The sequence below is a fragment of the Aulonocara sp. 'chitande type north' Nkhata Bay genome, linkage group LG20 (assembly GCF_057382095.1).
Source record: "Aulonocara sp. 'chitande type north' Nkhata Bay isolate Kocher_YH1m ecotype deep benthic linkage group LG20, A_spYH_male_GT1.1, whole genome shotgun sequence".
Taxonomy (NCBI): domain Eukaryota; kingdom Metazoa; phylum Chordata; class Actinopteri; order Cichliformes; family Cichlidae; genus Aulonocara; species Aulonocara sp. 'chitande type north' Nkhata Bay.
Genome location: NC_141363.1, coordinates 6,490,581 through 6,509,804, shown reverse-complemented (window position 1 = coordinate 6,509,804; position 19,224 = coordinate 6,490,581). Strand labels below are relative to the sequence as shown.

Genomic DNA, 19,224 nt, shown 5'->3' with positions numbered 1-19,224 from the left:
ATACCAAAAAGCAGCCAGCTTTCATGACCCTTAACAGAAGCTAGGGAAGATGTATGGGACAAAGACAGGGGCAGTGGATAAGTGAAAGACGAAGAGAACAATGAGGTCTTTTCACATATTAACAAGCACTTTAGCTTCTTCATAATGATTTTGGCTCAGTTTGAATGCATCTTTTGGAATTCAATTGTGACTTACACAAGTATTAAAGGTGCGGTCAGTCATTTTTTCAAAAGTTGTACTCACATTGATAGGTGTGTAATTAAATCTTCAAACAAACTCCTCAATTAACAAACTTCGTAAACTTTTACATTTAGAATTAAACCATTAAAACACATAGAAGCAGGCTGTTTAATGTCCCACCACCATGAACACGGTAGCCGAAATGGACTGTTAGCTAACAGTGACTAACCACAGCTAACAGAGGCTAACAGCAGTGCTTACCTCAACAACTCAACTCCATATCATTTACAGAAGTGAGATTCAGTGACTCGCCAATTTGTATCAGAATCCTTTCACAGCTTCCTCCAGTGTAAACGAACATGGACACATATTGAAAGCTGAGGTGAACAGCAGACTGAAAGCCTATACTCACTACAGATGAATGGCCATCATAGCTGTTTGTCCTACAGAGGTTACCGTAGGAAAACAGGATTCAACTGACTTCAGTTTGAAATCTAATGACATGTAGTGGTGAGATACACACTGTAACTTTAAAGAACTCTGCTAATCTTGCACAAATTCTCGGCCTCACTACTTTATTTAACGACACGCAAACAAAAACACTATGGACTGTGAGCACAGGGAAGTCCTGTTATCTAATACTCAGGCAATACTGTGTTCACAACGAGCGTGTAAGCTTTGCAGTCAGGCTCAGAAGGGCTCATAGGAAAGTGAGACCTAATCCCATTTAGTCTGGTGTTTAACCACGAGGAAATCTATCCCATCTACTTATACAGTCTGTAATCGCTGTTCAAGATCAAAGACAAGACCGGCATCTCTCTACGTCAAGTAGATGGAAGAAAGTACAAATAAGCATTTCACTACATATCGTACTGTGTATGACTGTGTACGTGACAAATAAAATTTGAATTTGATTTAAAGTTTAGTTTCTGGGGAGGGGTTTCATCATTTTGCTTTTGCCTTAAAAAGTGATTTTTGTATCTTGACAAAAATCTGCATTTTAGTCTAAAATAATCAAATAAAAATATTCATCTTAAATTTTAATTTACTAATCAAGTTGTCAAGGTGGGGTTTGTTAATGGCTTTGATGGGATTATTAATCGACAAAAGCAATGCTCAGTGTGAGCTCTAAAATTGTGGGTGGTGGAAAGCCTGGTGGTGGGAAGGCTGATTAAATGTGTAAATGTGGGGAATAAAAGCATGCTTTCCAGCAGTGTAATATTTATTGTGAAGAAGCATTGTTACAACAAGGACAAAATCGACCAAACACAATTCTTGTTGCTTTTTGTGCTAGGTATATATATATCAACTATTTGAACATTTTCTTAGGTAGCATGAGAAAACGAAAGCACTTGGCACCGAATTCTGTTGATATTTTGTTGCTTTTGGTCCTGTTGCTGATAAATTTCATTAACATGTAAGCTTTACTAAGCTCATGAAATTCTTTAGGCTGCTTTGTCAAGTTTTCTGTGTTGCTGTTAATGTGTTCAGCTGCCAGAGAGGGGAGGGGCTGTGTGTTTGCCTGCCTGCAGGTTGTTGGTATTGATACTGAGCGTCTAATCCAACAGTAATTTTTAGTATTGATTTTTTGACAACCACTCAGCTTAAAAGAGTAGACCTGCAACTATAATGCAGCTAATGGCAGAGCATGGTAAAAAAAAAACTGCAGAATTCCCCTTCAATGAGTACAACTATGTTGACATAAACAGCTGTTAGACAATTACTGGTAATTGTTTTCCTCGAATACTTAAAAAAAAGAATATTCACACCAAACTGTATGTCAGGATGACTACTCCTACTGTTAATTCCCTAGTTGTTATATTTCAGTTCCTTTACAGGTGGTAGTATCCTTGCCGCTAATTGCCCCAAGGATATTACCACTATTCAGTGACCTTGACCTCAGTTGTTCATAAGATTATACTGTAGTGTCTTTACAACAGAAAATTGTAATTATTTTGTCAAGATGTACTGTGAGGACTGAAATTACACTTGAGTTGCCACCGCAGAAGCACGGCTGAAGACTACAAAACCTGCCAACAGATTAGTTTTTGTAATCATAAGCTGAGTCACCCTGACTCAGATAACATAAGGCATGCTTGTAAAAATGTGTTCAGTGATTTGCCTGAATTGCATTCTTTCATTTCTAAAAGCAAGCCTTTACTTAAAGTCTCTGAAGATAAAAAGAGACATTATTTTGTGTCGTACTCAAGGCCTTCCACTCTTAGGCTCACTTGGACTTTGAAAAGACACGCTGCACTGGAGAAGAATTGAAAAGAATCTCACCTCACTCAGTACCAATACCCAATAACAAGAAATGATAAATATGAATTTTGGACAATTATAACCCAAAGTCCAAGAGTTGCACTGGCTATTCTTATCTCAAAGCTTCCACCAGATCCAATAAGCTTTTTCCCACAGCTGCGCTACACTGATAAGTTCTTCAGAACTCGTGAAATGGAGAGGGCTGGCCTCAATTCATGCTTGAACACAACATGCTAATGATTCCAAAGATAATGCAATCCTTAATTATTTTTTCATTATGAGGCACAGAAAAAGCGATTACTCCAAAACTAAACACTGCTGAGCCGTGCATTGTTAAGTCTGTTCTCCATTTATTGAATTCTTTAAACCTTGTTTAAGAGAGAATAATCCAAAGTGATGAGAGGGCTTTGATACCAGCACCAGAGCTTTTCAAATTATGGATTAGACGAGTATGAACTGTTCTCTTTGTCATCTCCTGCTGAATCGCCTTGCTGTGTTTACTAAAGCTATATGTGTCCGCAACATGACGCACCCTCCTCCCCTTCACGACATATTTCAAAAAGGTTTTATCATCTTTCAATCAGCGTGGTCCAAACTGGGGCTTTTTTTTTTCCTTTTTTCTCCATCAAGCCCGACGTGATATGAGCTGCTCCAGGCTAGCTAAAAATGTTTTTTAAAAAGAACCCTATTATGTTAAAAAGTGTAAAAATATCTGATATAACGGGAAATCTATTTGTGCATGAACCCAGTATCACAAGGACAACTACAGGAGCCAGTTTCAAAGACATACAGTTCATCATAAACTTATTGATTCTTTTCTGTGTAAGCTGAAATTTGATCACACACTTTTACCAGAGGCCTATAGCAGTGAACCTGACCTGTTGTGTCACTGTGTGATTTTTAGCCCCACATATTAGTCACATGTGTGCAGTGCACATTTCCAAATCTTTCCATTAACATCTGCCCCCAGACAGGCTGCACAGTTCTCACTATGTGCATTAGCAGAAACCAAAAGTTAGTTTATTGTAGTTTTGCAGAGACTGTGATAAAACTCGCTGCTCCTGTTAATGCACTTGAACCTTAGTTTTCAACAGCTGCATCTGGCCTAAAAACTGTCCGAGAGCAGCTCCAAATATCAGCCTCTAAAAATGGTAATAAGGGTCTATCTAGAACATTCGGGTCAATTAAGTGTACCATGTTTAACATGATACTTTGCAGACACAAGGGAAACAAGCACAATGTATTTGTTATGAGCCACCTCTTTCATAAGAGATTTCAAGCTTTATGACCTAAAATACCACCTTGATATGAGATGTTGTTACCAGGGATACTATGCTGCTATTCCCAGCACAAAAGCACAAAGACAAGGAAAAGGTTGGAACAATCACACCTACATATGAAGCAATTCACCTGTTGCAGGTTACGTAAAGGGGCACAACTTTTGTTCCTTATGAAGAGGCATGATTATAAAAACAACTGATCTAAATTTGGCCGATCTTCTGTACAAGGTTGTTTGCACCTCTGGACTTCTTCCAGCAAATGTCCCACTCAGGCTATATTAAAATCTAAGGTTCAGGGACCCAAATCCAAATGTAAGCAAGCAAACATGACCCTCATAAAGGAGTACTCTGGAAAGCTCTTCACCAATTGACCTTCATACAGGGCCTCATACAGCAGATTTCCATTGGCCAGATTTGACTCTGGATTAACCACAAAGACAAGGAAAGACACAATGACGAGTGAATACCTGAAAGGGTCCACATACCTGCTAGACAGAGTGTATTGCATTAGCTGGCTGCCTTCAGGATGTCTGTCTTCCGTTCATTTATCAATACCTTTGATCCCCAAAGGAACCTGTATTTATAATTGGAATATTTCATAAAGGATCATGAACCATTCAGTGGGAGCTTATATATGGATGCCTCTTAAAGACTTTAACCAAGTCTTTACCATTAAAGGAGTACTTCTAAGTAGCAACACAATCTTTTTCCCACAGAAAATGCAAATGCATATTCTCTAATTAGCATGCAATTCAATTTTATATTCTGCCAAATTACAACAACACTCACCTAAAGGGTTTTTATGTTGTAAGACTTTACAATTAAACAGAAGAAAGCCAAACAACCAGACAACCCCCTATGAGCCAGTACTTGGCGACAGCGGGAAGGAAAAACTCCCTTTTAACAAAATGAAACCTCTGACAGAGCCAGGCTCAGGGAGGGGCAGCCATCTGGAAGGCTCCCAGAAGCCTAGGCATACTGCAGCATAACTAAAGTCAGATTCAGATAATTTGTAACCATTTGTTTTATAAAAACTCTTTCACATTTTGAGGTAAAAGGAATTGATGTCTTTAAAAGTAATTGTAATTAATAATTGAATTAATAGTAAGGCTTCTATGAGCAGTCTTGAATAGGTCTAATAGACACAATGTAAGAAAACCTTTAAAACCTGCCCACTCTGCCCATCTCAGGGGCTCCTCCAGAATTTTTTCACAGGAGTGGCCATATGGGGCCATATGCTATTAATTGATATCACTAAAAATAGGTACATAAGAAAACCAAAGACAATAAGTATTAGAGCATGTAAAGTGTGAACTGTTGCCTGTCTCTCTGTTGGCTCTGAGATGTACCCCACCCCGGCCTCACCAGAAACATCACTACAACTTAAACCAACTACAATGCGAGTACTTAGACTAATCACCTGGTGAAAATCTTGTGTTAATTCTCCCTTTTTAACACAATAATTCACTCTAATATTATGCTTCTGTTCTGATCAGCTCCTCCATATCCCCACTTCCTGTTTTATTGTGTTGTTGTTTTTGTTTGTCTTTGGTCTGTTCCAGGTTCAGCTGCCTCAATTGTTCATTCCTTGGTTTCTGATTTGTATATATGATTGTTATCTTGCTTTTGTTTTTAACTTTTTTCTGAATTAAGCTCTAGAATATCTCCTTGACTGCACACCGAAAAAAGATTCTTATATATTGTTGTAAATGTTAAATGGACTGGTACTTAGATCTTTCGTCCTTCTCAGTTGAGAACTCAAAGTGCTTTCAGCTGCAAGTCTTATTCACACTATCACACACACATTCATACAGCCCTTTTGTCTATGACTAACCGCACAGACACACACACAAACACCGATGAAGCATTGGGGTTCGGTATCTTGCCCAAGGATACTTTGGCGTTCAAAGTGGTGGAGTCAGGAATCAATCCACCTACCTTCCAACTGGTAAATGACCCAATCAGAAGGTCTGAGGCACAGCTGCCACAGCAATCTTATCTTAGTGTCTCTGTTGACAAAGAGTTAAGTTACTGTTTATAATAATCCTTCACAGTTCATTTTTAGAATAAATTCTCTCTATCCAGAGACATTGGATAGAGAGAAATCTGCATTGACGGTATGACTCTATGAGATCAGTTCAGGGTGAAAAAGCCTGAAAAAGCCTGAAGTGAATGTTGAAAAAAAAATGGCTATGCACACTTCTGACCTGATGCAGCCTTCAAGCCTGGACAGTGACACTGACCACTACTGAATACTCTCTGAATATTTGCCAGAGCCCCAGCTCTCCTCGCCAGTGAAAAACAAAGTTGTTACAGTTTAACATTGAAGTGGATTTTTGCTCTCTGTGCAAGTTGAGGTCTGTGGTAAAAATGCAGATGCTACAGGCCAAGGGTCAGAATGGAATTTCCAGGGAGAGATCTAAAAATAGGCATCTAAAAACAGCCTTGCTAATTTTAAAATTCAAAAAAAAAAATTAATGGGTGGAGTTTTTAGAACTTTAAACATAAACAAGTGATCAATGCTTTGATGCATTTCAGCTGTGTCATGACGGTCATGTGCTACTTCCAGTAAACAGTGTAGCTACAAGTACAGCACAGAAGTGCATCAGAGGAAGCCTGATATAGCTGTGAAACCACATTCCTAAACTGAGTGCAAAGCCTTTGATCATGAAAATGGCTGTTTCTCTAAAGTAATATGGAGGACCCTAGGAAAGGGGAATAAAGGGAGCTAAAAGAGGAAGGGGACAAGAAAAAAAAAAACATCTCACACAGACACATACGGTGTCTAAGGGAGATGTTCTGACAGCTGTGGTTTCTGCTTCGTGGACATCAATAGATGATTAAAATTAAGGTGAGCACTGCACCTCATCTGCATGACATCACTGAAAGAACAAGTCCTTCACAAGAAGATGTAGATAGTTATGTATATACTGCACTATAGTGGCACGCTTCAAAGGCCTGCAGGTGATCCACATATTCAAATAACCATAAATATACAAGTAAATCAAATTAACTTCATGCTTATGCCATTATACCAAAGCACACACATCTACACAAGCCAACAAAAACAAAGCTGATTTTTTTTCTCAAAACAGATTAAATCATGAACATACTATGAAAGTGCTTGTCAGACAAGCCAGGTTGCCTAGAAACCCAGATATGATTTTGCCAGTTATGCAAATATTTCCAATCAAGATTCAAAAGCACATGTAATCAAGCTGAATGAATTTCCCCTGAGCTCCATATTCCTGTCTATTAGAAAACAATTAATGTATTTTTGGGCACTTTGGCCTAACAGCATATAGTGCTCTAACACCAACACATGGACTCACAGTCAAGAAGAAATAGAAATGATCAAAGGTAATGACGAGGCTTTAATAAAAGCTAAATATTCTGAGGGATTTTGACTGCATCCTGCATGCTAAATCTGGTCATCAGCTGTAGTCGTCGTCAAGAACACATTTCATTTGTGAAAACTGAATGCCTAACAAAGGCCCTGCATCATTTTGCAGAGTTTTTGGATAGTATAGTAGCATCTCTTTAGTTACTAATAACCCCTATCAGCAAGCTCAGTCTGGTTTCCATTCAACAGTACTGAAACAGCTCTTGTTAAAATCAGCAGTGATCTGCTCCTTACGTCTGATGTTGGCCTTCTCACCATCCTCATCCTCCTTGAGCTTAGTGCTGTTTTTGTCACAGTCTCCCATCTTCTTGTGTTAAAACAACTGGCTAACACTGGAATAAAGGAAATACGTACAACTCGATTTTTCTGCAAAATCCAGAACGTCTTCCCCATCCTATCCTCACTTCCTGCCTACAGGCTATCACCACTTCGATGACAGTCAATCAGCTCAAACTCAGTGGCAATAAAAGTGAAGTTATCCTTATTAGATCGACTCGCTTTCCAAAACACGACCTTTTGTGGTCTCTATTGATCTTTGTCAGGTCCACACTGTCAAAAGTCTTGGAGTCATCTTGGACAATACTCTCTCCTTTAATGCCCACATCAGTCATGTCTCACGTTCAGCCTGCTTTCCACCTAAGTAACAATTCTGCAACCTCCACTCAGCTTCAGCTGCTATCATGGGTGCCAGAGCTTTTAGAGCATATTACCAATTCACCTTTGTCAGCCAGACTGTTTGACACAGTTCAAATTGCAGGTCAAAGCCCATTTGTTATCATCAGGATATAAGCTATAACTATCTTTTTTTAATGATTTACAATCATGTTATTCCTGGATTTTAAAATTTTGTGTTGTAAGGTGACCTTGCGTGCTTTGAAAGGTGACAACAAACAAAATTGATTGTTGCTATTATTATTATTATTAGTAGTAGTAGTAGTAGTAGTAAAAGTAGTAGTAGTAACCATTTGATGCAGCCAAATCAATTGGAGCAATATTCTTTATGGCATCAAAATCAAAAACAAATGATTTAATCTCAAAACAGTCTTTATTTAACTGTTTGCCCAAATCTGACCTCAAGCTTGTGTTTCACTTTGAAGGACAGACCTTTATCTCTTTCCTGCCCCGGGAGGCCGCAGAGGACAGTTAAGTCAATGCTCTAGATGTATTCAGAGACCAGGTCAGAGGGTTAGCAGTCACAAAATCTCAGAGGCACTGGATACCAAATCAATGAAGACTATTAAGTATGTTGTGTTTCTATTCCCAAGGCTAGTGTATGTCTTTGTTAGAGCTAGACCATGACCTTTGACAGAAAGGGTTAAAGCTTGGGGAAAAGAGAGTTTGATAAAAGATGGAAAATATGTAGCGTGTTACAGGACTGCCCAAGCTCTTAGCTCCCCTTTTGCTGATTTAAGTGCACTTCCAAATCAATAAACTAGTCATTTTCAGCATTCGTTGTAGCGAGTTAGAAACATGCCAATATTTATTCCACGTAATGGGTCTTTAGATGTAAGGCGAGCGCAAAGATTCTCTGGGTCTCTACAGACTGCTGTGGGAGAGTGCTCACAAGTTTACCACTACAAAGATGTTCACACCACACCACAAGCAGACACACTAACAAATAAATCATTGTGGCTCATGGAGTCCAACGCTAGCTCAAATTAAAAGAGAAATTCCAGCATTTTTTTAGGCTAAATGGCTATGCTAAATTGCAATAGACCTTATTATTAAAATGTATGTAAAATAACTACAGGTATGACATCATAGAAATCACTAATGAGAATTTGGTAAATTTGGTTAAATAACTGTGAAAAAGATATGTAGCCAATGAGATGTTTTGCAGTTGAAAACGTTTTCTTACTTGTTACTCATTTATGTGCTGACGCAACAGACAAGCTAACTCGCCAATATATTGTATTTCCCCTGACAGTTCATGGCTTACACTATACTATTCAATTCAATGAGCAGTTTAAAACACTACACTGAGATGTTACCAATTGGTTTTGGACGCCTCAATGCTTCATTGTTACTGTTGTGCCGTCAGCGTGTTAAATTAGGTTTATGGAATACTGAGTTATAAGCTAATGCTACCAAGCCTGGATAGCAAGCTGACACACTAATTACTGCTATACAATGAAATAATAAAATAACACATTTTCAAGGATCAGAACTTAAGGACAAATTTCTTTTATGAAACTTTTTTTTAACTAAGCAGTAAATGTCTGTTTTAATGCTGTAAAGCTACGCAGTTGATTTTCAAACAGACATCAAACACATGACATTTCCACAAATACAAAATATACTCAAATATGGATATACAGAGACTCACACAACTCGGACAGAAAAAAAAGTGGAGGAATTTCTGCCCGCTTAGCATCCGTAAAAACCTGACATACATAACTATAACTCCAGACCTGGCAATGTATTCACATATTGAATAAATTGGCTCCATATTTTACTAAATTTATTAGTAGAACCATTCATGGTGCATCTTATTTTTTCCAATTTTATATTTTGAATCATATCTCTTATCCAATGACTGTAAGTTGGAGATTTAGTGTCTTTCCATTTAAAGAGAATTCCTCCTTACTGGCTAGGCGGATAAAAGGCAATGACATGTTGTAGGTACATTGGAGGGTTATTTATACTATCTGGGCATGGTATAACACCAAAGATGGCAGTTATGGGGGAAGGCTAGATACTACAATTAAATGTGATAATAATGTGATAGAGAAAGATTTCCAGAAATCTACGAGCTTTGACCAAGACCATAGCATATGATATGTAGTCGCCGGAGTCTGGTTGCATCTGTTGCATGTGGGGTTAATATTTGGATATATTCTGGCAAGTATAGCTTTTGAATAATGTAGATGGTGTACAACTTTAAACTGTATTAGCACATGATGTGTGCAGATGGATGATGTATTCTCCCGCATTCTTACACTATTTAGAGTTGCTGGTTTTTCAAATGTTAAGTTAGTTTTAGGTTTATATCATCCATTCAACCATCCGTCCTTTTTTTTAACCTCTAAGTAAATTCAGGGCTATGGACTGGACTCAAGAGGCAGAGTACACAGTTTTATGCAGAGCCAAGCGAGAAAGACAGACGATCATTCATGCAGAGCGAAAGACAGGCAATCATTCATGCTCACATTCACACTTACAGCCAACTGAGAATCAAGAATTAACCGAGCATGCCCGTCTATGAACTGTGGGAGGAAGCCAGAGTACCTAGAGATAACTCACACAGGAAAATGTCAAATTGGAAAGATCACCTTTTCATGATTTGAAATGATTTTTTTTTTTTTTAAATTACAGCATGATCATGAAGCTCTGCTCTCTCAATACAAGCTGCCATGGATATATCCATTTCCAACACTGTTGGCAAAGCATTTTTTCCACCTGCACATCTTACCAACAACCTTAGCCTGTATTCATCGGCTACCTTGTGGATTAGGATGTGTCCAAAAAAGTTGGGGAAGGACAGCCGGTGCTTCTGCTTTCGTACCTTAAACTATGCTCACTTGATGCCTGTTTACCCAGGTCCACCATGCCAAACTGTGGACCACCACTGATTTTGACCATTCACTCAGTACAAAACATATAGTACACACCCTGCAGAGCAGCCACTGAACAGGAGTCAGATCACCAGCAACTTAGTGTGTGGTAGACCCAGCTGAAAGGACAGCATGAGCCACCGAATGGGCTGTAACGTCCAAATGATAGAACCCAACAAAGGTATGCAGTGATGCCCAACTAGCCGTAGCACAAACATCACATACGGGAACCCCTTTAAAAAGAGCTCATCAGGCTGCCATCCCCAGGTGGAATGAGCTCTCACACCCTGGGTCAAAGTGAGGCCCTTGTTGCTGTATGCAAGTGTGACAGCTTCTATAGTCCAGTGGGACAGCCTCTGTTTTTACAATGCTCTACCTTTGCCTGGATTAGCAAATTGAACAAGCAACAGCTCAGTAGCTCAAACTCCATTGAGCTATAACCTGCAGGAATGACCTTGGGAAAATATGCGGCATTTGGGCGCAATACAACCCTGAGGTCATCAGGAGAGAACTGTATGCAAGAAGGATGCACAGACGGAGCATCCACGGACCCAACTAACCATGGGTTTTAGCCAGAGAACCCCTTTCAAAAAAACATGGCAAGGTTATGTGCACCTGGTGTAACCACGTCAATGCCAATATGATAAGCAGATATCGCTGCTAAATAAAGGCCTTCCAGCAGCTCCTGCAGCAACGTCAAAACATCCACAATAGAGCAGTGGAATGGGGGAATGTGCCTGTCCTGGCACCATTCCTCAAAGGCTTGCCATTTGCCATTTGTAAGCATATAAGCCTCTAGTGGATGAGGCCCAAACACTCTGGATTGTTGCTACCACGCTTGGGGGCAGACCGTTAGCCATCAAATTTGACCTTTCAGCAGGTAAGCACAAAGGCAGCACAAATCCAGGCGTGGATGAATCACTTCTACTCCTGCCTGAGAGAGGAGGTCCCTGCGGAGAAGAAGCTGCCAAGCTTTGCTGCCAACAGACTGATTATCTCCACATACCACAACTTTGTTGGCCACCAAGGGGTCACTAGAACAAGAGAGAAAGGCTGCTGGGGTACTCTCTCTAAAACTGGAGCTATAATTTCCACTTGGAAACAAGAGAACGTCTTGTCATTGGTGCGCTACACATCCATGTCCATGGCTTCATCGTTGTCAGTTATGGAGAAGAACAGGAGGCAGGAGGCAAAAAGATCTACTTTGCCTTGCCAAACAGATCCCATATCTGGGCCACTATCAAAGGGTGCATCCTCCATTCCCATACAGACCCCTACAGAGAAGAAATGGCCGCAGGTTCTGATGGCCTGGAATATGGGTGGGAGCACGTCATTCCCTGCCTGTTTATGTAAGTGACCACTGTTGAATTGTCCGTCCTGACTAGGACATGCTGGTCCCTCAGAACTGGACAAAAATGGTTGAGAGATAAGAAAACTGCTAGCAGCTCTTAGTGATTGATGTGCAGCTCCCGCTGTGCTGTGGTCCAGATCCCTCTCACTGATCCACCATTGCACAGAGCTCCCTGCCCATTTAGGGAAGGATCTTTGGATACCACCTTTTGAAACAACAGCCTCGCAATCCAAGAGCCCTTGTGCAGCAACCTCTGGAGGAGGCAATGCACAAAGGCGGTGAGATCGCTGCCAGTCTGTGCTCCGACAAATGTGCGCGGCTGGAAAGCGAGCAGATCTGCTGACTCGGGGTTAGTGAGCTCTTTTGAAAGTTTACAGAGAAACCCAGTGCCTGAATGTGTGACAGAACCAATGACAGCTGTGTCGCCACCGGCTCTCTGGAGCCAACTACGAGAGCCTATGACTTTTAACTCACCTGTACTCTCTCAACCTGTGGGCTCTGAATGCTGAGAGCTGCAGAATGCTTCTGTAGAAAGTGTGGCCTTTTCACAGCTACCTGTGAACTAGACTAATCTGTTCCTTCAGCTGCTTACAATCTGGGTGATGAGGAGCTCACTCCTTCTTTTAATGCATCCTGTACATATAAATTGGACTTGGCTGCACTGCTTAGAATGAACACTGAACTCTTTCTATGTAACACTTTATCAAATAGCTTACTGACACTTTAAAACTCCTAAACTGACTTCTTTTCAGTCTAAATTCTTGGATTAGACATGTCATTTAGCATGTAAATTATTGCATCCTTGAAACTTTAACCCCTTACTTTAAATTTCTTTCATGCATTATACACAGTCCAGATATCGATAACAATCGGCATAAAGTACAATCATATACCGTGGTCTTTTTGTCATACTGTTTTACAACAAATGATCAACTGCGATTACTACACTGATTATGAGAGGCCAAGCATCAGTAAAGGACCAAGTTTTCTACGTCTGTATTTCTTACTGACTCATGACAATTTCCATACCATTACTGTTTCACTCTACCAGATAGCTCTTTTCTCTGCAGGCAACATTCAGAACTGTATTTCTATAATGAAATGGTTTTCAATTTATTCCTTACAAGATAAGCCGTCATTTTCAATCTGCTCAACATACAAGTCCACCGGCTAGAGGAGTAATATCATGCATCTCACACTGACAATTCAATTTTTTTGTCCCCCTCCACCAGAAAGCTGATTGCAAGTTCGAGATAAAGAGTAAAAGATGCGATTTTTATGTATTCCTTCTGGATCCTATCTGCTCAGTGAATGAGATATCCCTGGACATTTCATTGAGTGCTGTCCCCTAGACCGCAGCAGCATGACAAAAATGACAAGGGTTTGACCTTGTCTGCATAAGCACTATCCCTATGAATAATGTTCCGAGAACAGGCAAATTAGCACTTTGAAGAAAGGTAAACAGAAACAGGAATAAACCCTTCAAAAATGTGAAAATGACAGAGAGTACAAAAACATGACCTCAAGTTTACGCCTGCTGCCTTTGATGTGATAGAATCATTGTCAAACTTAAAGAAACCAGTGAGGCTGTGAACTTGAGTGAGCTAATTCTAGCGATTTGAAAATATTGCTAGATGTTTTGACAGCAGGGCGAAGCCGTGGAAACACTCGGGCTCGTTCCAGCATTAGATGCAGACAAAACTCCCTTTGAACCAAATTAACCAATTTCCATTCTCATTTGTCACACTCTGGGACTGAGCCGGGCCACAATAAGGCATCACCATAGCAGCGCGCAGCAGTTTATCTGGCTGGCCTTCATTGGAGCAAGGCCTATTAGACGAGGCCTGGTGGAGTCAGAGGACGGGTTGAGAGGGCAGATGGGACTAAGGTGATGTATTATGCATGGGTAAAAACCATGCATTTGCGGGCCAGCTGAGGCCCCAGTCGGAAAGGGACAGACTGACCCAGCCAGACCCATCAAACATTTGTTCGCTCCGCAGCACCTCCCCCAGTCCTCTGAGACTGAGGGCAGCCTGCTCTCTTGCATGACCCTGGGCATAAGTCCAGCACTATTGGTTAATATATGTGGAAGTCAGTCATTTCTGTTGAAATATTAATTTGGACACTTCCAGAACTGACATTTAATCAAATACAATAGACTTGGATTTGAAGTCTGCACTATTATCTTAGCAAATGCCCTAATTACAGTACTAATATATTTTAGGGGGGCAATTAAACAAAATGTAAACCCGCTAATTGGTCTATTATGTATTTATAGAAGTTATACAGAAAATATATTAAACTGTAGAAAGTCATTTCTTATTTCTAGATTGATAAGACAAGGTTAGAAGAGAATATGAGGGGTTTTTGTAATTATACTATCTGATGTGTTGACGAGCTTCTCACTTATTTGGGCAGTTTACTGTGACAGCAAGCTCTTTTGACACAATACATACACTGCAACTTTAATTCAAAATTACCTTCTAAAGAGCAAGCAGCATTTATGGATTTAAACAGCACTGTAACCATGTCATTGAGAAATAAAGCCTTGTACACTTTACAGCCGTACAAAATTGATTCTCTCAGAACAGGCAATGCTAGCTTTATTGATCTGCTCTGTGCTCAATACATATTACAAAAGGCTCACAATTACCGGCTTTCTGCGGAAATTTCATTTCAGGAAATATCGATCCGATATGTTTGTGCATTCATTGTTTTTAAGCTTGAAAATTTTAAGGCTTGTCAAAAACGATGGCTGTGCTTTGCTTTCTCTCTGCCGACAGACGTGTCTGCGGCTCTCCGCTGATGATTAGAGCACAGAGGAGGTTGAAGAGGGCCAGATGTATCAGCGTCTCTGTTCAGTCGCTGCCAAAGTCACCTTTACTGGCCTCTAAACTTTGTCCATACCCCTACCCCACGTCGCACACCCACTCCCCAGTGCCCAAACTGTACGTTTCCTCCCTCTCTTCAATCCCTGCCACTGATGAATGACAGCTCACTTAATGTAGTCACAGCTGAGTACAGCACAGGGAAGGAGACTTAGAAGGAGGATTGCTGGCAAAAGCTCAGCAGCCAATCTCCTCCCAGCTTGACTGCAGGATACACAGCAGATGGGCCTTTGGTGTAAAAAGGATGGATCCACATGAAGCAGCTCTACAGTGAGCAGTTTGTTGCAGGACAAGAGTAATGACCATAGTCTAATGGTATGTCATAATACTTTAAATAAAAGACATAAAAGGTGATTTAACAAAGAAAGGGTTTTTGTTAGGGTTTTTTTTGTTTTTCCCAAGTGGTCAACTACTACATTACATAAGTGAATTTTAGGGGTTCAGACCACCAGCCAGGCAGAAGGTGGAAGGAAAACCTAAACTGTAAATAAATAAATATGGTCCAACTACAGTTAAGTTGTAACAAATGAATATACCTGTATAATGACACAGTATTCAATGGTAATACGCACAAATGACTGATCCCTGCTCATCAAAGCTTTGCCGTGCGCTCCAACGTCCATCGCGCCTGGCTGCTTTGCACCACAGCTTCACCACCACCGCTTTTATCTGTCAGTCTGGTCAGTGAGCAGTGATTGACCCTCACCTGTCATAATGCCAGAACTACGTTGACCATAAAGGCTTCCCTCTGTGAAGTTTGAAATTTGTGAACACATATGGACCTCTGTAAAAACTGACAGTTGAGTGAAAGTGAATTTTTAATCATGCGCTTCCAATTTTGACTTAACACGCCGATAGCAGAGCCCTTTTTTCTGTCTGTAGTTGGCTAAATAAATTCTGACCACGAGAGAGAAGAAAGGAGACCGCCTCTTTTGAACTTCTATCCGGTCGCTGATTTCTTTGATCAGGGCTCATAAATACTACTTTAACTAGAAATCACTACGATGCTGCAGGACTGCAGATGAAGTAATTACTTTATAATCACATCTTCCTTTAAGAAACTGAACAAAAACACACGTTAATGTCAGCAGCAGTCATCTGCAGACCTATTTACATTAATTTTACATTACAAAACCTGCCACAGCATAACTGATGAACACCAGACTTGTATGGATTGGGGGTGAATAGGTCGTTCTTGAATAGGTTTCTATTTGTTTCCTACTCATTTGGTTCTGTCTAGTAATCCACGCTAACTCTAGCACACCCATTGTGATCTTAATTAAAATAGGTTGTGTTAATTTATTTATGATTATTTTGGACAAAAAATTTGAATAACAGATAAACATGAACGTTTTAAATTCATGTGATACCAAATAAAACTTTCTATATTCTCAGTATTACGACATTGGCTACCTAATCCTGCGTAGAAAGTGTTGTTCTGAAGAAACAAGAGTGGACACCAATCTATCAACATCTGTTTTGTGATATATTACCTAACGAAAATGATCAAAAATAAAAGAGCAGGGAACACATTAACAAGACAGAGTCTACCTTGTTGAAAGATAGATGGATGCTGATGAGATGATAGATGAAGTGAAGAAGCTACAAAAAAAGAGTTCAATGTCAGCAGTCAATCAGTAGTCTGCACGTGGCTCCTGTCCTTTTTTGTTTCTTAGCCTCAGCGAAAAAGACACTGAGAGTATGGAGTATAGATTGTTTGAATGTGTGTGGTAAGCACAGGTATTTAACCGTTTTAATTCATGACTCACAAACAAACAAATAAAAAGAAGAAGAAGAAGAAGAAAGCCAAATAGAGAAGCAACCATTAAGTGATTAAGTTTTAAAAAAAAAACGTCATTGCAGAACACAGCTCATGACCATTTTTGTTCGACAACATCTGTTAGGCTGGAGCTTAATTTAAATTTGTGTGATGGGAATACAAATGACACTGTAGCAAATTAACACAATGAGCATATGTGTATTAGATCGCAAACAGCTCAATCACACATTGCCAATTCAGTTGGGTGCATCCTCCCTCCCCTAATTGGAGCTCTTAGGAATCCAGCATCTCATCTCCTCCTCTTCCCTAACAAAGGTTATGTGAAATTATCAGCCAGCACAAGAGCAGAACAAGAGGATAAGGCTGAGGGACGGGAAATACATGCAAGACTGCGGATGTCTTCATCTTCACAATTTCAGTGACACTAGCTGGCCACATATATCAGTCTCCAGGCATTCTTGCAGCTATTTTCTTAGATGACTGACGCCCAAGAAAATTCATTTGAGGACAGGAAGGAAAGGAATGTGCGACGTATTTCTGTTGAGAAGAGAAAATCGAATATTGCAATATTTTGTACAACCATGACGCATTCAGAATCAGAATCAGAATCAGAATCAGAATGGGTTTATTGCCAGATGTTGAGGTTTACAACATTAGGAATTTGCTGCGGTGCTTCAGTGCAAACAATAAGAATTAAAGTGCTATGTAGAAAGAAAGATATGTGCATGAGATATACATGAGATATATACATGAGAATAAGAATTCAGTAGATCTGTTTCTGCGCTGCAAGTATTTGAGTAGAAATCGACTCGGATGCAGGAAATGTAACCTTGTTGTTTCACCCCTATTACACACAGTCAATATTTTCATTTCATCTGAGGCCCCTTTGCCAGAGAAGCTCAGGAACAGCTTCCCGTGTCTTTGCAAACAATCTGCACTGGTGCAAAATGAAGCATGACATGTACTTCCAGATACAAGTCTCCCCAGCCTGAGCACTAACTAGCTATTTCTCTGTTGTCATTTTGTAAAATCCAAGCTTCTTTTCACCAGATTATCCGGCACCTTTGTAAAGTGGATTGTCTCTTATTAATCCTAGAAACAACACAGGATAAAGCTTTTTTTTTCCCAGTTAAAAATGGCACAAACTAATTTTATAACTGTCAGAACTGAGGTTACATTTTTTTAATTGATTTTTTTTTCAGGAAGACCAAAAGCACTCAGTTCGTGGCGAATTTTTAAAAATCAATTATCTAAATTGCAGTTGGCAATTATCATCCAGTGAGACAGCTTGGTCGGCTGCAGTCCTCCATTTCGAGGGTTTTAAGGATTAATATCAAGGTAACTTCAGAACTTGTGTCATGATCACACTGTGAAAAAGGCTTATCAAGAGACACTCAAAACATGTGGTGCTAAGAGGGGGTGACACTGACTTAAACCAGGATGTGTTGCAGTACTAGAGCACTTTGTGCATCAAAGTTTGCCAAAAAGAAACGATTACATTCATCGGCATCACGTTCTTTGAGCATTTCACCCTGGGGCGGGACCGGGCATTAACACCAACCCCGCTTTGCTTGGTCTCATACTTGCGACTCTACTAACAGTTTCATGAGTCGCGAGTCTTTCTCTGCCTTCTTTTAAGCTAAAAAATGTGCTTTTTTTTCTGTGTACCTGAGCATCCACGAGGAGGTGCCTCATGAGGGTCATGGACTTCTGCAGCGTCTCCTTCTCAGGAGGGGGAAAGGCATGCTCCTCCTGTTCTACGGACTTGGGTCCAGTCACCATGAAGTTTGCAATCTGGTCATTCAAGCTGTTCAGAGACTGCACAGCTAGAGGGAGACACAAAAATAAAAATTTAAAAAAATCATCTTTAATAAACAGTAAAGATGCAAGCTTGTCTTTTTTCAGTCTGTTTCAGTTGGTGAGTAAGAATATTAGTTATTATTGTGGTGGATTTAACATAAACTGAGTCCAGGCATGCTTAAATTGATCATAAAGTCATTTCCATACTAGGTCACCACTCATTTCTTCTTCTATTGTGCATGGATTACTGAGCAGGAACAACAAAGATAACTCAGTGGGAGAGCGCGCTTTCCTACTGTCACACTGTCTCTGACTTTCTCCGTCAACGCCCTCTCTTGTCCAGAATGTTCCATGTCGGCCTGAAAGCCATCCTGTTTTTGTTTCCCTGTTCTTGCCCTTGTGTGTCCCTGGCAAACCTCTCCTTCCAGGTTTCCTCTCCCACATTAAAAACTCGCCTTCCCTACTGTACATCCGCATTCTCTCAGACGCACACACACAGACACACACACTTCCTCAGCACTCTTCCCATTTACCATTAACCGACCCTGGGTCCGCGAAAGGTCGTCGCAAATATTTCCGAGTCCACCCACATGGTGGAAATGTTGGATAATTTACAAGAGGCAAAAAAGAAGCAGGTTTGGTGCTTTTTTAGCATAAGTGTGGTCTGTATTTTGTCAAAGGCTATTACACCGACCCCCTAATGCCTCACTATCCATCTAAAACCTC

General features: G+C 40.2%; 1 protein-coding gene across 6 annotated transcripts in view; it reads right to left on the bottom strand.

Annotated features, from left to right (window-relative positions):
• kazna (kazrin, periplakin interacting protein a) overlaps window positions 1–19,224 on the bottom strand; it is a 196,269-nt gene that overhangs the window by 152,970 nt on the left and 24,075 nt on the right. For all 6 annotated transcript variants that reach the window (XM_086278819.1, XM_086278818.1, XM_086278821.1 and 3 more), the window contains one exon: window positions 18,367–18,524. In XM_086278819.1, the coding sequence (XP_086134945.1) occupies window positions 18,367–18,524 (158 nt within the window). The remainder of the gene's footprint in view (window positions 1–18,366; window positions 18,525–19,224) is intronic.